This window comes from Chiroxiphia lanceolata, chromosome 11 (assembly GCF_009829145.1).
Source record: "Chiroxiphia lanceolata isolate bChiLan1 chromosome 11, bChiLan1.pri, whole genome shotgun sequence".
NCBI lineage: Eukaryota > Metazoa > Chordata > Aves > Passeriformes > Pipridae > Chiroxiphia > Chiroxiphia lanceolata.
The window spans coordinates 9,906,182-9,924,992 of NC_045647.1; the positions used below are offsets into that span (position 1 = coordinate 9,906,182).

Below are 18,811 nucleotides of genomic sequence, written 5' to 3' on the forward strand. Positions count from 1 at the left end.
GGTGAGAGCTGGGCTTAACACTGTGAGTTTTGGAGGAAATCGCAGCGTTTCTCTCCTCTCTTCATTTGTAGCGATGCGATTTTGGTGTTGGGTTCGACAAGGCTTTGTACTCGGCTGTCCTCAGCCAAGAGGTGCGAGGGAGCGAGAATCTGCAGCGGGCACGGGGCACAGGGAGCAAAACAGCAGCAAACCTGACAGCGAACCCGGTCTGTACCTACTTAGGAGTCACCCTGGACACACACAGCGTCGGGAGACTTAGGCACAGCCCAGTTCCCAGTTGCAGAGTTTGTGTGAACCAGCACATTAGCGAGACTGAAGAATGTGACAAAAGCACACTTATCTCCAGTTGCAAAACAGCAAGGACATACCATTCCACCTGAAAGTCGGTGGAGACAAAAGCACCATAAAGCAGAAGCGCCTGAAGTGATATGTGTAATATAAACTGACTGCTGGTTTTGTGATTTTTATTCCTGTGAAGCTGGAAGCTCCAGTCATGAGCAGAGCAGAGGCTGGTGCTCTGTATAAGAGACAAAGACATTTCTTGCCCCCAAGAACTGACTGCATAAAATCCTGTCTCTGAATTAGGGGTGAGTTCTGTCAGTAACAGCTCTACAGAGGGACAGAATTAATGCTCCCATTTTTCTCGCTCACAGTGTAACTTCTGTGTTCCCCAGATGTGCTGCATTCTGTTGTGTTGTTGATCAGAGAATATACAGTTAGTCTAACAACTGACTTGCTATACATGCAGTGACCAACTGTAAGTACTGGTCATTTGCCTGCTGAGCTGACTGCCAGATGTTTGGAGACCACGGACAAAAGATGAAATTATGCCCTAAGCACCCAGCTACAAATGCTGTTTGGAAAAAGAACACGTATCTGAGGACATGTAGAAGTGATACAGGAGCTGGAGGTGTAAGCAAACTCTGAGGAAGAGTGGACTGGCCTGGGCTGTGCAGAGTATAGAGTTCAGCATGTTCCAGGGGTGCCCATCACTTTTCCTTTTTGGCTACAGATGAAGATACAGATCTCCGCTGAAGACATAAAGCTGCTCTGAAAGTCTGAATCAGACTTCCCTCCCACATACATTTCTGACATTTCAGAGGAACATAGTTGGTACAAGTCCCATGTCCAGAAGTGTCATTAAACATCTACTCTCTTTGTTACAATACGTCAGTCTCTCGTACTCCCACCCCCAATCCCCCAAAAGAATATTTTATGAAGGAAAAAATATGTCTGAAAGTTTAGAGATGCAGAACAGTCCCCAGGATCTGGCAGCATGATCACAGTCTCCCAAAGGAAGGATTATTGCACAGGCAGCTGCCGGCTGCCTCTCTGGACCTCTGCTCCTTGGTGCTTCATTAGCTGAGGAGTCCTTGGGGCCTACTGTATGCAGAGCCCATGAGGACTCTCATGAGGAGATGATCCCTTACCTGCTCTTCTCCTCACACAGAAAAAGCCACCTGATTTCCACACCCTACCTACTGAATCACTATTCAGCTTAGAGCTCACTGAACAGAGAATTATCATCTCACTAATGAGAGACATTTTAACTGCACTAAAATTGCATCCACCAAAATCCAGTTTTGGTGACTAAGAACATTAAAAAAAAAAAAAATCCCAACTTTTCTCTGCTCCAACCCTTTCCTGACTCAAAACGCTAATCCTCTTTGTGCCTTTCCTCCAGAGCCAGTCCCAACCTGCAGGCCCTTCCGTCTGGCAAAAAAACATCTGCAAGCTTCACTTAAAAAGCAGCAAAAAGTCCCATGAGAACATATTGGCAAGGAGCACCTTTTCTTTCTGCCCCATGGCAGGGCTGGTATGGGGAGCTGACTGCAGGGTCTGCTTTGGGAGCAGGGCAAAAAGAGCTTCTGTGCACTTTAAGGATGTTATAGTGCTCCCCTCCTACCCCTCTTATTGTACTTTCAGCCCTCCCGAGTGATGTGGGATTATGCACTCCCCCTTCCAGGAGGAGGTTTGATCAGTCTGCACAAAAATCTTGCAGTTCTTAAAAAAAAAAAAAAAAATCAAACCCAAACAAACTCTAGAGAAAAAGCTGTTCTCAAACATAACACAGCTGAAAATGGTATCACAGAAAATGCAAATATATTGAGGAACAAATTTAAACAGTTTTTGATTTCCGTTTATTCAGAAGCTTTTTTTAAAAAATATATTTAAATCCCTAAAGGATCCTCTTCTATAAAAGCCCTTGTTCATGTCTGGTTCTAAGCAGGTTAGCTAAGTTTCTTACATAACTATTATGATAATCACAAGGCTAGCAGCTGCTTATGCTCCTTTGGATTTTGTTCTCACTCTTCCTCCCCTCCAAGCAGGGGATGAGACGGGTTAAGAAAGTCACAAGGGATGTGTGAATACTGTCTATAGCTTCTGGGAATTAAGTGCATTTAGAGTAGTAATTCAGGGACCAACAGAAGGTTAACTATATCTACCCTATTTCATACCTGACTCTGTTTCTTTCAAGCTTTCAGTTGGTCAGAACATTTAGAAACAGCATTAAGGTCTTTGTTATGGTCTTTTGGGTACCTACAGTTCTGCTCACAGCAGTCTGCCAGTGTTCAAGGATCTGCTTTTGAATACAAGCAGTGCCTAGCACCCCAGAACCTTCGGGAGCAGAGCAAGAGACACTGAGCACACACCTATTTGCATAGGTTTACTTTTCTCCCTGCAGAACTCAGCAAAACAAGCTTGGGATGCTTGTGGCAATCCCTTTATCTTGGAGCTCTGCTGCTGTATTTGAGCACAGACCCTCTTGGATTTTCCAGTTGCCAAGCACCAGAAATTGCACTTCTCTGTGTTTTATGAGGAAGATCATGAATATAACTTGCTAGCAGAAATCTGGCAATAAAGTACAGTTCTAAATATATTATGGACAAATCCGGCATTGTCTCCCTTTTCCTAGCTAACAAACCTCACTCCTACTGCAAGTCTCAATCCTGTTTCTGAGGTAAACAGGACATCTCTACCACTCCTAAGCTCCACAAAGAGGAAAGTATTTGTTTTTGGAAGGTATTTTCTGAAAGGAACTGTCTTTTCCAGACAAATAGTTACAAAGAAATCAACAACAGCACCTGCGACTTCCGACCAGGATCCTAGAATGGAACAGTCAAAACTCAAGTGTTAATAAATAAATACATATATCCTGATTGTGACACTACATATAATTGCTTTTGTCCTGCCTTCATAAGCAACATTTTCTAGTCCTTTCAGAGTGAAGGAATGGCAGCTTTTCTCTTCAGAATGCACCTACTGTTAGAAGTCTGCAGTGACCTCATTCAAAGTTATTTCCATAGCCACGAGGCTGTTTGCTTTTGAGTTACTAGTGGTTTCTCATGAAGCAGTAAGAACTCAAAATAGCTTAGCTCAGGCCACTGCCTCTCATTTTTCTATAGTTAATGTCTATCAAAGGGCTTCCTGTTGCTCTTATTAGGTTCCCTCTCTAGCTTAGCTTCTGTGTCTTAACAGACAGTGGAATTAAGTCGAATCAGCACAGGCTTCCTCTGCCCTACACACAGTAACCAGGTCTGTCCCTGGCCTCACTAGATCTGTACACGCTATTGCAGCCACCATCCCTCCAGACTAATGAACATCTGGGACACAGGGCTGGCTGAGCCATCCTGCCCAGAGAGAGGTCTTTGCTCATAAAAAGAGCAAGAATTTAAGTCTCAAAAGGCCGTGGCAAGCAGAACCTACTTGTTGAGGAGAGCTTCTGCTGAGAAACCTCATTCCAGAGGTAAACTCATCTATTATGAACCTTAATAACAACTGAAAGGTATGCAATAGAACAACAGAATGACTTTTTTTTTTTTTTTTTGACTGAAGTAGCCCAGAAGAGCACAGGTAACAAAGTATTCACTTAATCCTGGCTGAATCATCAGGAAACATGCACTGAGATGTCCCTCGGCTTTGTGTAAATCACTGTTGCTACTGCAAATGCACCAGAACCAATGTGAGTGCCCAGGTGAACACCCCCAGAGAGCTGTGCTGCTTTTGTTCAAACTCGTGTATTTGCCACCTGCATTACCATGACAAAGGTTTAGCATAAAGGAGTAAGCAGATTATACATATAATCTATGTTATAGCATTCTGCTGGATATTGCCTTCAGCCAGCTCAGGTACAGCTGCTACTGCTGCAGCCACACCTTCTGGCTTTGGGGTGCACATACGGTGCAGCGCCAAACTACACATTTAGATCACTGCCACAACGGAGTGATGATTAATCCAGGATTGAGGGAATACACAAATCTTCTCTCCTAATTATTATATAGTCACAGTTAATTACAAGGGTTTTTTCCTAATTGAAATTATTCTGCTGTCACTTCACATACGAGGATTTAGCGAGGAAGAGCAGAACTAAGCGAACCACAGTAATCGCTTGGAACAAGGAGCTTTGCCAGCTGTACAGAGCTGCACACAGAATCTGTTCTTGAGTCTTCAAAACTCCCTATAAAGGATGAGACCCTGTCATTTTCATCCTGATACGTATCACACCTTCCAGCTCTTCTCAAACTTTAGGCTATTTCAAACAATCATTTATCACAGATTAATTTGCTACTGTTCATTGACTGTTCATACAGTCATTGACTGACTTTTGCTTCCTGTAACTCTCTGTAGAGCTAAAGCTACTGACTATCATAATACCATCTTTAAAAGGGTAAAAAACAGACTTCTTTAGAGCAATAAACCATCCTTGCATTTTTATTCTCATGTATTGTACACAAGTTTAGCTTCAGATCTCTGTTCATTTTTGATGCCAAATACAATTCAGTGAGTGTTGCCATGACTTTCAAGTTTAGCTGCCTGACATTCAGCATTTAAAAACCATGTTCTGTATATATAATCCACACTTTCAGTGATATTGAATAACAAATTCAGCCAGTTACATAGTAAGGAGGTCCTACATTATGTCATTAGACTGAAAAAAACCAAACAAACCAGAACAAAATTCTGCTTGTGACTAGTACTGGCAAATTACAAATAAAACAATTGTACTATTCCTTCCCCTTTAATTACACACTTGCCTCTTATTTTCATCAAGCTCCTGCAAGAAGTACAACCTGTAAAAATATTTGTGAAATGATAAAATGAAATCTTATAGACTTGAAAAATTTTATTGATCTGTATGCACACTTCTTGACATAGCTAAGCATATGGGAATTTTTATCCCAGTTTTCAAACCAGTAGATCAAACTTCTGCCCCGACAAATGCTTGTTATTCACTTCCCACTCCAAACACTCAATATATAAATCAGCAGTGGAGCTTCCCAAAACCACCTTTTGCACACTTCATCTCTCTTACAGGTAGTGAATCATCACAGATCATTTCTAATACTGTTTATTCCACCATTCATTATGGAGCTGGATTTGTGATTTCCAGTTCAAATGATTCTTTTACTCTATCGTTGATCTAAACGCCTCATGTGTAATCCTCTCTACTTTTGCTCATGATTTCTTCACAGTTTTGCAGTTTGTCCATGCACAAAACATTAGGAGTCATTTTACCAAGCAAGTAGAAATTTTTGCCCTTAAGTTTTTTGTTTGTTTCTGGTTTTATTTAGTTCTAGGTACAGTGTAGGTCCCATGTCTGTACAGCATGTCTCGTGTATCATGTATAGCCCCAGGCTCTGTCACTTGGTCCAGCAGTGGCCACAGTGCTGGACAGTGCAGAGGTCGTAGAGCCTCGTGGTGTCCTGGTAAAGAAGAGGAGCCATGGGGAGACACTGATGGCTCTGGGGAAGCACAGGACTTCGGGGGGTCACCTCAGCTCAGCTCTGGCACTGTGCCACTGGAAGACGACGCCTCCTTGTGCCCTCAGCTGGGGAGAGGGGAACAGTGGGGATGGCAGGACATCAGAGCCCATGGGGCTGGGCCACAACACGTGGCTGTGCCAGCAATAAACATATCCGAAGTCCAGAATCTCAAGGGGCCTTGGAGGCAGCCAGGGGCTGCAGCTGATGGGCCCTGGCAGTGCCTGCTGCATAGAGCTGAGGGTCAGGGCTGGGTAAGGGCATGTGCCTGAGGCTGGGTCAGAGTGGGGATGTACCAGATTACACTTCAGGGCCTGTCTTGGGCAAATTGGGGCCCAGCAGGGCAAGTTAGAGCCTGATGGGGACATTTGGGACCGCTGTGGGATGACATGGGCATTGGGAGCAACAAAGGGAACAACTTGGGGTCTGCTGGGGGCCATTTGGGGCCCCATGGTTGCAAGCTGGGGCTCAGAGGGCCATTTGGGGATGCTGTCTCGATATACAAGACTAGACAGTGAGAGTGAAACTGTGAATGAAATCAACAGATCAACTGTGGCAATTCCTTTCCTTGTTAAATGCACAGCACATGACAGAGACTTAACCTGAATCCTGCAGCAGAAGATGGACCACGGCTTTACAAGTTTTTCAAATATACAGGAGAAGGCATAACGAGAAACGCTAAGGCAGCTTTATTTGGACTTGTACTCTAACTACTTAGAGTGCAAGTTTACCTTTATTAATCTAGTAAATTGTGGCAATTGATCAGGGATCAGTTCCCTTTAAGTATAATATAGAGTACAGGCAGAGTAATAGCAAACATAGCACACGTCAGTGCAGTGCTGTAAATAGAACTTCTCTTGATTTGTGTTTCCAGTCTCCTCTCGGTATCACACAATTCTAAAATCACATCTCTCACAGCAGAAGCCTGGCCCTTGCCCTCCCCTGAAGACCTCGGGATCACCCTTTCCGTAGGTCTAGAGCGGATCGCGAGTTTGACACTCTGCATCTCAGACAGCACCTGTGTGACACTTTCCTGCAGACTGTTAAACTGCTGCTGTAAACTCCCTAGACATGAACTGACTTGTTTAATGTAGTTTAGCTGTTCGTTTAAAGGAGTTAAAAGTGAATCTATTTTTATGGAGTCATTCCTGGTTTCTCTAGTTAACAAAGCGCCCTCTTTTACTCCTCGTGATGCTGTTGTTTGCAGCACATTTTTCAGGTCTTCTATGACATCACTGAGATCCTTCTGCTGTGAGTAATGGCTGGAGGCCTGTTCTTTGATGGCTTCTTGTAAATTTATTGGGCCCTTTTGTGCTTCAAGCACCAAGACTTTCAATTCTTGCAGCCTTACTCGATTTACATAGGTGGAACCCAGAACACCTATAACGGCTCCCAGCACAGAACCAATAATAGACCAGTTCTTAGTTTTTTCAGCTCTTGTGCGCTCTTTCTCATGGCTTTCCCTTACAGCTGCAGAGAAGAGAGAGAATTTTTCTCTCTCTGATTCTTCTGCATTTAAATATGCAGCTCGGTACCTCTTCTCTTCCTGCAAGAAATATAGTCATTAAAGGAGAAGGTATAATATGAAGCTATATAGTCTACAATAAATTAAAAAAGTCCCATAAACCCCAAACCCCTGATGCAGATGAAGGCAGGAAAATTGGGAACATCCGTTAGTTCGGTTTCAGAAATTTTCCCTTGAATGTGGGATTTTCTTTATTAATCCTACTTAAGTCAATGAGACATCATTTTAAGTCAAAACTGAGAGATGGAAAAGGTTGTCAGGAATCACAGCTGAAGATCCTGCACATGAGAATCTGTCAAGTGCTGATGACAGAAAAAGGGTATGAGTTCACTTTTTCAGCCCTGATAACTTCTCCAGACATCACCCTTACTACACCTTTCACTTTCAAATCCCTTCAGAGGGAACTGAAAAAAGGACTGAAAAGGACATCTCAGAGAGTTTCATCTGATGAACACACTTCTTATTCTTCTGCATTCTTTATTTTACCCTTCTTACAGACAAACGTCTTCCCTTTCTTCCTGCCTCTCTCCGAATTATTTTTCCAAGTACATATTTCCTTTGTGAGATGGCACCACCACGTTACAGACAGCAGTGACTTGAATTCTACCCTTCTTCATGGTCATGCAGAGCTCAGTTCTTCTTTAAGTCTCATCCAGACAAATCTGATCCCATATTTAGACAATTACAGGTCTCTAGTTCTTTCCCAGTGTTCTACCCACTGATGCAGGAGCTCAGTGTTCTCTCAGACGTTGGTAACCACTCCTTGCCTGACCTTTGCCACAGGTGTACCTGCTTCCAAGCCTGCTCCTGCTGTTCCTGCAGTTTCATCTGCATTTCCTGGGTGTCGCAGCCACAGAAAAGGCAGCTGAATTTTCACGGATTAACCAGAAAGAGTTTCTCTCATCATATGGAAGGTTAATTCACTGAATGGCAGCTTTTTCTTGACTACTCATGTACAGGTCATCACTACAACAACTAATTCTCTAGGTTCATTATCTGCAGTTTTCTTCTCCAAATTTACTACCCTATTTTAGCATTAACATATACAATTTGCATAGTGGATCAAACCACTGATAATAATTAACTAAAGCAAGGATCCTAAGAAATTAACTCGGATCACTTTCTTCAGAACTGAACTGCATCTACAAAAACAGCCACTAGTGATGGAAGCAAAGCACACAAATTTTCAACATATTTGCCAGTGCTAAAGTACCAACAAATTACCTGCAGCAACCTGTGTTCCAGAGTAGCCAGTTCTAAATACTGGGTGTCATCCCGAGAGACCCTGTCTAAGCGGTCCCGAATTTCCTTCAGTTTAATCTGTTGGGCTTCTACATTTTCACGAGCCTCTCGTACTATCCCCCGAGCTATCATAAAGACATTTTCTGCCTGAGAAGAAAGAGCATTTATTTTAGAAACTTATTACCATACAGACCTATGTTGCTATTCATACAATTTTTTGGGGGAGGGGGGAGGGGGGGTCTGGGGTGGGGGAGGATTAAAAAAACCAACAACAAAACAAACCACACTCCATTTCAATCCAAGGGATAAGCTCTATTTACTACATGCATAGCCTGGAACACATTCACAGTACCTACACAGTCAGTCAAAGCAGAAAAAAAAGACATGATTCTCCTTGGAGGATCTTTCCTGCCTCACAGCCAGTGATTATGCTTCATATAGCTTAACTCATAAGTTTTAAAATTCCACATTATCTTCATGTTTACCTCTGTTACTTTTCCTTGAGCCTCTCGAACTTCATTAATTCCTACAAACTCTTCATATCTGTCCCACCAATTCTTGCATGTTGCAGATGCTTTTTGAAGGGAGTTTTTTCCCATCACAGTCCCAGTTTCTGTGAGCCGATGAAGGAGGCCCATGGCCATTTCTATGGCAGACTTGGCTTCAGGCCTCTTGGGCTCTGAGGAGCAGTAAGTCCTCACTACATGTAAATTCATTTTGGGACTCCACTTCATCAATGAATGGTGGTATTGCAGGCCACAGGACACTGAGGACACACTCGATTTATATTTCATTGGCCCCATGTCTTCAACTTAATCACTGAGTAAATGTGCTACAAGTAAGAAGAAGAAAAATAAAAGTTATCGAAGTATAGCTGATTTATAGCTCTTAAAACTAACTACATGTGTACCAAAACCAACCAATTCAAGAATGGCTAAACCATTGCTGGTTTTACACCACTGCTTACCTAGAAAATTTTCCACGATTTCAATAAAGTGCAATTGTGCCACAGATTCCTGCTCTTCTGCTGTTAGGAAGTACTCCCACCATGCTTCATGCTTCTTGATTATTAATTCACTCACGGCGTGAACACCAGTCATGTGCAGATCCAGGGCCAGCAGGAGTAGCTTCAGAAGAATTTAGTGCTACAGCACAGCAGTGGCTGCACTATGAAATTCTGCCTTGTGGTTTCACAGGTACTCACAACTCTACAAAATACAGAAAAAGAAAAAAGACGGAGAGGGGAAAAAATCTTGTTAATAAAAAGTGCGGCTCGATCATTTCCTTTATCTTACGCTGTGCCAGATGCATGACGTGTTTGAAAGGTGCGCAGACAAAAAATAAAGGACAAATAAAAAACACATAAATGCTGAACTGAACACAAGAAGTATTCCCATGAGAGCGCCTACAAAAGGCACTTCCTACAAAAGGAAGAGCCACAAGATCAGAAAAATCTCATGTAATGAACACACAGCTGGGCTGCATTTTAAAATGAGCTTAAAATTCTTGCCTACAGTGCAAAAGCAGGCTGCTAGTTATGGTTTATTGTCTATTATTGTAAACATGATCTTAATTTTCTACTGAGTACATTCCTCCAAAAATTGGAAACAGGAAAACTTTCAAATAAGGTTTAATATGAAATTTGAGTATGACTATATTAGGTTTGACTAATAAAATATAAACCCAGGAATTACTGAGAAAGCTTGATAGCTGTTGCAGAGTATTTTTAATTATTTTAAAACAATAAAACAATGTTAATTTTAGGTGGCTATACAGGCATCTCCACAAGAAAGGGTTGTTCCAACTGGAAAGTGGTTTTTCATCAGCTTTTTAGCTGGCTAGCTAATCTTGAACACCTCAAGTTCATTCCCTGTTGAGTATTTCTAACAAATAGTAATAACACCAAGTGGCACTATGAAAATCTTAGCAGTTGTTTTATATGCATAACAACGCGTAAGATCAAACCCAGAAGGCATGGAAATGAAGTGAGTTCTCTCTCCTTCCAGCATCACTCACACATGTCCCTGTTTACAACACCTACTCTTATGTTGCAGGCCACGTACTAAACCTCGGCTCAACTTTGCCTGTTCCGGACTGCAAAATTCCCCTCTTTTAATCGCACTACTACAGGAAGAGCTTTAGCAAAAGTTCAGCCTATTGGAGTATAGCAAAAAGAGGGAGAAAGCTGAGATTTTAAGGAGAATTTCTGTGCAGACAAGTCACATACAGCCAGTGAAGAAAGTGATCTCGGTCTGAGCTCACAGGACACAAGAAAGTTACGAGAGATTAACCTGAGATAACCTGCCTGGCTCCCCTCTTGCTTCCCTTGTAAGAAACGCTTTTTCCGCCTGCAGCCCTTCACAAACACGCCTCCAAAAGCTGCCGCACACGCCGAGAGCCGGTGCCGAGCCAGACCCGTTTTTACGGGTCCCGTCTCCTCCCGGTCAAAAAAAGGCGAACGCGGAATTCCCGCCGCGCGCCCCCAACCCGCAGCCGGGTCTTCCCCCATGACCGACCCCCTCCGTCCCCTCCCCTTCCCCGCCTGGGGGCCCTTTCCCCGCCGGCCCCCGGCCCGGCCCCGCCGCTCCCGTACCTGCCCCGGCCCCGGCGGAAGCGGCGGCGGCGGAAGGGGCGGGAGCGGCGGGCGGAGCGAGCGGAGCCATGTCGGGCCGGGAGGGTAAGGCCGGGCCCGGGGCCCCCCGGTACCGCCCGCCCGGCCCCGCCCGGCCCTCACTGTGTCCTCTGTCTTTGCAGGCGGCAAGAAGAAGCCGCTGAAGCAGCCGAAGAAGCAGACGAAGGATCTGGATGAGGTAGGGCGGCGGGGGAGGCCCCGGCGGCTCAGCCCCGGCGGGCCCGGCTGCGTGGGGTGTTCCCTGGCGTTTACAAGAGCATCTCAGTGACAGGGCAAGGGGGAATGGCCTCAGATTGAAAGAAAGTAGGTTTAGGTGAGATATTAGGAAAAAATTCTTCGCTGCTGGGGTGGCGAGGCCCTGGTATGGGTTGCTCAGGGAAGTTGTGGGTGCCCCATCCCTGGAATCGTTCAAGGCCAGGTTGGACGTGGCCCTCTCTATGGCCCCTCCCTATGGCAAGGGGTTGGAACTGGATGATCTTCAAGGTCCCTTCTAACCCAAAGCATTCTGCGGTGGCATCCCGCCCTGGTGGATGCGGCAGTGCTGGCTAATGGAGGAGCCTGGAATGCCCTTGCTGCGATCTGAAGTCTATCAGACAGTTACTCTGGTCCCAGGAGCCTGAGACAGGGTACAAACAAAGTAGTTTGAATAAATTAAGTGCTAGCGGATCGTGTGTTAGAGGTACTCAAACATAAGGGCTCAGAGTATGGGTGTCAGCTGCTATTTCTGAGGATAGTGGATGATGGATGAGGCACCACTGACTGGGAAAAGGCAAATACAGTGTCTCTTGGAAAAAGGGAAAAAACCCCATAGCTTTCTAAATAAGCTTTATTGTTAGAGAAATGGTAGAGCCAATTAAGGGCTTACAAAGATCCAAGTTATAGTAATGTAAAAGTTAACAGCCATTGTGGATTTTAATAAAACTTTGGCAAACAAAGGAGGTTCTCTCCTGTAGCAGGGCAGTGCATGAGAATAAACCCCAGGAGATATGAGGTTATTGTTGCCAACTCATGTAGTGTTCTCAAATGCAAGGCAAGAATGGGGCCTTGGAAGGTGATAGAAGGTGATGGTGCAGTTTGCTGAAATGCTGCACTCTCAAAACATTGTCTGCAAGGATGTGCTGAGTGAGGTTTTGAAGGATTTTGTATTTGATCAGAGTCTGAGTAATATTTTGATTGGTGTCTTGGGTGGTTGACTGACTGACTGACAATATGGCTTATTCTTTTGGTAGGAAACAGAAAATCTGGAGGGGCCACAGACTGCCAGAGACAAGACTAGTGCTCAAAGAAATCTTAACAAATCGGGGAAAGTTTGAAAAAAATGGATTATTTAATTAAGCATATATGCTAAGTCCCTTTCTTTGAAAAGATTGATCAAGTTATAAAATATGAGCAGAATGACTGGCTAAACTGCAGGTCCACATGAAAGGATCATATACTGAACACCTGCAAAATCATAAAGATATATAAAAAAAAGTCTTGTGTGTTAAACATGATGTAATATTTATTTTTTCTCTCAGCCCTGCAGTACTGCAAGTACTTGGGGGCAACACATTGCAAGAAAAAACCCACAGAAGTGAATAAACATGAGGGATTAATTTATTAGGAAAGACACTTTAGCCTACAGGATATAAAACAACAAACAGGAAAACCTGGAGATAGAAATGGAATATTCTGTTCTGTGAGGAGTAGGTAGGGGAAGTAATAGGGTGACATTGCAGTAAAAGAAGCTTTAACTGAAAGAAGAGGAAAGCTTTGCAGTTACAAAGGTAGTTGAGACATGGACTGGATTGGTGAAGAGTCCATGGAATCTCATTTGTCAAGGTCCTCAGTTTAGTTACCCAAAGTCCTGAAGGCCAGGAAGAATACTGTGTTCCCTTTCAGTCTTGATATCTGTTAAGATTGTGTGTCTGAGGGACACAGTATGTCTGAGCTGTCCTGAATTCCAGAGGCTGTTCCAATAGGGATGCTCAACAACTGGCTTGCCTGTACATTTTGCCAGCAGTCTCAATAGATTTCTTGGAACTAATACAAATATATTAAACCCAGCAAAAGGTGACATATGTGTGAGAGGATTTATTTGAAATTAATGCTTTTTTAGGTAAAAGCAACCTTTTTACTTACATCCTATGTAATCTCCCAAGTTTTGTTGTGCACCAGGCTGCATGTGCCACTGATGGCACATTAGTGAATGGTGTTAGTGCAGACATTTGTCATTCAGAGGGATCATAATCTCAGAACAAGGTTACGCCAGGGGAAATAATTCCAGAAAGACCAAACATACAAAGTTAAAGCTTAGCCATTGTGTTGTGGTACAGCAAAAACCTTGGTGATAGTTCTGCGAAGTTTTGCATATTTAGCAGCATTCAGCCATCCTGCCTCAGTCCAGTCAGGTGTTGGTTGCTGCTGAGCATTACATTCGTTTCTCAATGCTTGTCAGTTGTTTTTCAATTTTGGGTGGGGGGAAGAGATGTTAACAAATGCTGCTGTTCTTTCCTTTAGACAGATCTGGCATTCAAACAAAAGCAGAAGGAGGAGCAAAAGAAACTTGAGGAGATGAAAGCAAAAGCTGCTGGAAAAGGGCCTCTGGGTAAGTGAGGTGCCATCCTGACAGGAGAGATGGAGGACTTGCTGACTTCAAAAATTTAATGTTTTTTCTTGGCAAACATGAAAAGGCAGGTACCTCTGGGTTATTTGACATAGACCAGCAAGTTGATGGCAGATACAGATTACATGTAACAAATAGAGGCTATTTATTTTTCTTTCTTTTCTTTGGCTGTGCAATTTCACCCCCAAATTCCTGATGCAGGTTCTGGTTTAGCAGGTAAAATATTGTGTTTGGCACGCTGACCTGTTCTGGTGGGATGTGCAGAGACATTCCTACTCTCATTTTAGCATACCAGCCTTTTCTTTCCAGGTGTATTATATGTAGGCTTTGCCACAGTGTTCCAGGTTTAACAAATCCAGTGCTTGTCCTCTGAGAGGATGAATTTCTTCTATAGCAGGAGATTCATGGCAGGAAAAAAAAAAAAAAGATGTCTGGAAATCAGTCTGGCTTCAACCTTTTTGCTTTTAGACTGTAAAGGATGTGGTGTCACAGAGGAGAGTTCACAGGGTGCATCTTGGTGGCCCATTGAATCCGGTCTCTGTCTCAGTGACAGCAGGAGACTGTTAATGTGAGTCTGCACTCACAGACTGTTCAACTCCACACTTGGCTTCCTATTCTTCAGCAAACTTTCAGTCTTGAAAGGTCCCAGAAAGACCTTTCCAATAGTCCCATAGTTTCACTAACAGCCTTTGCTATGGAATCTTGTTGGATGCTGTGTGAAAATGTAATTATGATGATATGGATTCACTTTATCCATACACCTAATTATAACCTCAGAGTTCCAGCAGGTCACTGAGGAAGGATTTACTCTTTACAGAAGTCCTTTTTAACTTTCACAACACTGTTTATCCCTTTGCTTTGTTCCAGACTCTCTTATCTTCTAACAGATCGAGGTCAGACTGCATCTGTAGTTACCTGGTTCTTTACAGAACCTATTCAGTATCTGGGAGCTTTGCTGGCAGTCAGTGAGTCCTCTGACATTGTGGCTGTACTGATGTTTCAAATCTTAGCCAGCAGTTCTGCATTTTCTCGTTAGAACTTGTTGGTGCTGTTGGAGGAAGTGCCATCCAATCCCACTGACTTGGGATGGTTCTTGTTTATTTATCTCAGATTGATCTAGCTCCTCTGATTTATCCCTGTACAAAAAATGTGTGGGTGTGGGACTCAGAATGTCTTTGGTGTTACAGAGTGATGCAAAAAATTCCTTGAGCCTCTCTTCTGTCCTTACCATCCTAAACTCGTTCTGTGTAGGTCGCTTCAACTCACAGATCTTCACAGTTCTTTCCTGCCATTATTACTCTGCCTTTTTCTAGGCTGAATGTCAGTCATGTAGTCCTTGTCTGATGCCTGCCAAAGCAGGTAACGATTGCTGTGTTACTGTGGCAGGCTCAGCCTGTTCCCAAGAGCCTCAGCAAGGCAACGCTGCTGGAATCATGGTGCACTGCAGAGTCTGTTGTTGACCCTCGGGCCTTGCAGCCTGTCTTGGTGCAGCCTTGCTGTTCCCTTCCCACTGGTTGTACCTGACACATAGGGTGAAAACCAGCATTTACAAAAAATGCCACACTTGTTGCTGTGTCAGTATGTGGTGTTCTTTCACCCTGCTGCAGTGTCTTCAATAATAGGACTGCAGGGAACAGATAATTCCAGAGAACTAGAATTCTCGTTATTCCAGTACTTGCTTCTGTAGACCTTTGATCCCAACTTTTGGCTTTAGTTGCTATAGGGATAATGATGTATTTTTTTCCTTAGCCTCGAATTTGATTTGACCAGACTATGCTCCTGCTGTATAAGAAATAAACATTAACAATGGAGGAACAAAGTAACTCTTGAAATATTTAGTTCTGTTGTAGATATTTGCTTCCAGGAAAAACTTAGTTTCTAATGTTAAGTAAGTCACTCAGAGTAAAGTGTGTGAGATGAAAACCAGTGGGGATCTGGGCTGTACAGACGCCCAAGGGGGGAATCGACTTTATGAGGAACTGAATTTGTAGCTGAACTGTGTCACAGTCATCTAACCAGCTGTGTTGTTTCTTTTGGCAGCCAGTGGTGGAATAAAGAAGTCTGGCAAAAAGTAGTTTGATTAAACTGCAGGGTAAGAAGTGATCGAGTTACTCAATGGATTTGCAGACTTCAGAGAGTCATGAAAACTCACTGTCATTTTGGGAACATTGTACATTTTGTTTAGTCTGAATAAATACTTTTTGTTAAGATGTGATACTTTCTCTTTACATCTCAGTTTTGTTTAAAAATGGCTTTACTGTTTTATACTGGAAATGAAATGTGACCTTGTGCACCCTGAGTGCATCTGCTGAGGTTGGTTGTCATTTGCGAGAATAAATTTCAATTTCTGCCCTCTTTTGACAATGGGAGACAGGGTCTGAGTGTTAAAATCTGCAGAGTTTTAATCTGGAGTTTAGGTTTAGCTGCAGTTGTTTGAGATGTGTGCTCTTGTAAGAGCTGCAAGTTTTCTCTAAAGAAAAGTTGGGTTATACTTCCATTTTCAGCACCTTGGGGTCTGTCAGTCTCTAAAACAACACTCCATTCTATGTTCTTACTTAACAACATTGCAGTGCCCTATAGTCCCAGTGCCTCCTGGACGTACACTTGCCTTTGTCCTACAAATAGTCACTACACCACGTTTTCCTGAACTTCTGCATATTGTCATCACAGCTCCTTTACACTCATGGAATGCCTTGAGTGGGGGGAGAAGGGAGGGAACAGTCCTTATGAGACTAACTTTACTTTTAAAATGCAGAGCTGTGGCAGTACACTGGGTGTGGAAACCTCAAGGAAGAGTATGATGATCCCAAGGTAGGACTTAATGGGGGGGGCGGGAAGAATTAATGCAGAGCCTTTCTTACTGAATAGTAAGAGTGGGACAGAGGCTGCTCCTGCTGTCAGGAGGGGCGGGTGATGGCTGCGGGAAAGGAATGGCTTCTGTGGACAAGGAGGCACTCGGGCTGCAGTGGGGGGAGCTACATGGGAAATCTGGGCTCGTACACATTCTGGGCTCATAAGGAAGAGAGCGCAGGTCTTGGTCGTCAGCGCACGAGGTGCAACTAAGAGGGTTTCCTTGTTAAAAAGGACATTTTTAGAGGGCTGGGGGCGGGACCGGGCGGGGCCGCGCCCGGGGGTCCCTCAGCGCGCCCGGGCTCTGCCGCCCCCGCGCGGCGGCCGCGGGAACTGCGGGGGCGCGGGGCCTCCATCGCAGGGGTGCGGCTGCGCACGCGCAGCGCTTCCCGCCGCCGGAGCTCCTGGGGCGGCCCTCACAGTGCCCTCAGTGCCCTTACAGTATCCCTACAGTGCCCTCACAGTGTCCCTACAGTGCCCCTGTCGCCCGGCGGTGCCGCCCGTCCGTGCCCCGCGTTGTAGCAGCCTCAGCTCTAGTGCCAACAGTTCACAGTCGGATCAGGTCCCTGCTGCCCTCCGAAGGGGTGAAGACCAGCCTTTGGCGGCACCAAGAGAGTTGTTGACTCTAAAGGTACTGCTCTGGAGAACAGATCGAGTCCTGCCAACTCACAGAGCTGGTGAAGGCCAGAATTCACGCTTGAATGATTTCTGCGTTTTGGATAAAGGTAACTTCTGTGTCAGAAAAATGTTCCCACAAAGATGTAGGATAAAGGTGCCTTAGATACGGAGCAGGGAGTGCCCTGGGTCTGTGCAGAATGCTGAAGGCAATGAAAGCCACCACTGGTGCATTTTGGGGCAGAGCTCAGTTCCAACACATGAAACACAACCACAGACACTGTGCTCACAGTTCTGCCTGCTCAGAGTGAAAGCAGAAGCTGTACTTCACTTACATCAGTCATACACTGAAGGGGGCACATCCTTACCCACATTGCCCATGTGCACACCCATTTTCCACTGGTATCAAAGTAGGTAATGGGGGGGGAATGGTTTAAAGGAGCAGGAAGAGAGACAGGGAGACAACATCCTCTAGATCTGGCCAGATTATGAGAGAAATAAAACCCTGGCAGTGTATCAATAAGAAATTGTTTGCCCCAGGAGCTACTGAATGAAATGAATGAGGTTGCCAATCCCAGCCAAGCTAACTTGAGGTGGTCTGAGTAGAGGACAGTGAACAGAGATGTGTGCTCCACAGTATGAGACAATATGCAAAAGCCTTTCAGCCAAAAATCAAGACAAGAGGGAAGAAGACCAAATGGCAAAGTGACAGATCTCTGCTGTGGGAGAGCTGTTCTCAATAGGCTTTACTTTAATGTAGGCACTCAACTGCCCTCCTGGCCAAGAGTCCTCCTGTGTTTTATATTAGGCTGTGGAAATGAAGCTGAACAAAGGAACAGTTCGATTGTATCTTTTTGCATAATGTTATGTAATAAATGGCATTTCATTCCTTACTGCAGCTCCAGCTCAATGTTAAACTAATGCAAAGACAATATAACTCCTAAATCACATATATACATAAAATGACAATGGTCTGAAGGGCACAGAAAAAACAAAGTCCAAAAGGCAGTAGGAAACGGGGTGTCAATTAAAATAGCAGCAGAATAGATGCAAATTTTCTTTGCAGGGAAACCCATTGAAGGATAAAATTGCCATAATCATTTCAAGTTAAGCTCTACTGTTTTAAAGGACTTTTCCCACTCTTTAGAGTTAGTTCAGCTCTAAGGAAATGATACCCTGCTCTGAATGGCTTCCAGATACTGATTCATGTGAGGTCTCGAAAAGGAAGCTTCTCCAGTGTAAGTAAGCCAGCCTGGAGAACTGGATGTGAACTTCTGCTCTGCCACAGATTTGCTTCGGGACCTTCTGTAAGACATTTTGCATTCCAGTTTTCTTCAAAATGGGGAAAGTGGTATTCTCTTACTTCAGAATAAGATTCTGAGACTTAATTAATAAATAATTGTAATGTACTGTTCCTGCTCTGCAAATTCCAGAGCAAAAGCCCGCGATGCAGGAGCTGAGGCTAAATCAGAGTTTCAGGACAGTGAATGTGCTCTGCATGTTGCTAAGCTTGCTCAGTCACCTTGAACATGTCATTGTTCACCAGACTTTGCAGAGCAGCCTGAGATCCAGCTGAATCA

At 44.1% G+C, this 18,811-nt stretch overlaps 1 protein-coding gene and 1 long non-coding RNA gene across 3 annotated transcripts; one reads left to right on the plus strand and one right to left on the minus strand.

Annotated features, from left to right (window-relative positions):
* Positions 1 to 5,401: 5,401 nt before the first annotated feature.
* Positions 5,402 to 11,154, minus strand: CCDC51 (coiled-coil domain containing 51). 2 transcript variants are annotated; one of them, XM_032699132.1, is made up of 5 exons: positions 11,123 to 11,154; positions 9,497 to 9,737; positions 9,015 to 9,361; positions 8,512 to 8,676; positions 5,402 to 7,308 (listed from the first exon to the last, which is right to left on the minus strand). In XM_032699132.1, the coding sequence occupies exons 3-5, from the start codon at positions 9,330 to 9,332 to the stop codon at positions 6,532 to 6,534; spliced, it is 1,260 nt and encodes a 419-aa protein (XP_032555023.1). In that variant the 5' UTR covers positions 9,333 to 9,361; positions 9,497 to 9,737; positions 11,123 to 11,154; the 3' UTR covers positions 5,402 to 6,531. The 2 variants fall into 2 exon arrangements, with proteins under 2 accessions (XP_032555023.1, XP_032555024.1); XM_032699133.1 differs by lacking the exon at positions 11,123 to 11,154 and adding an exon at positions 10,821 to 11,025 and having other exon boundaries at positions 6,532 to 7,308.
* LOC116792286 lies at positions 11,144 to 15,981 on the plus strand. The gene is made up of 4 exons (XR_004359055.1): positions 11,144 to 11,206; positions 11,284 to 11,339; positions 13,661 to 13,748; positions 15,807 to 15,981. It is a non-coding gene; the product is annotated as an uncharacterized LOC116792286 (long non-coding RNA).
* Positions 15,982 to 18,811: the final 2,830 nt, after the last annotated feature.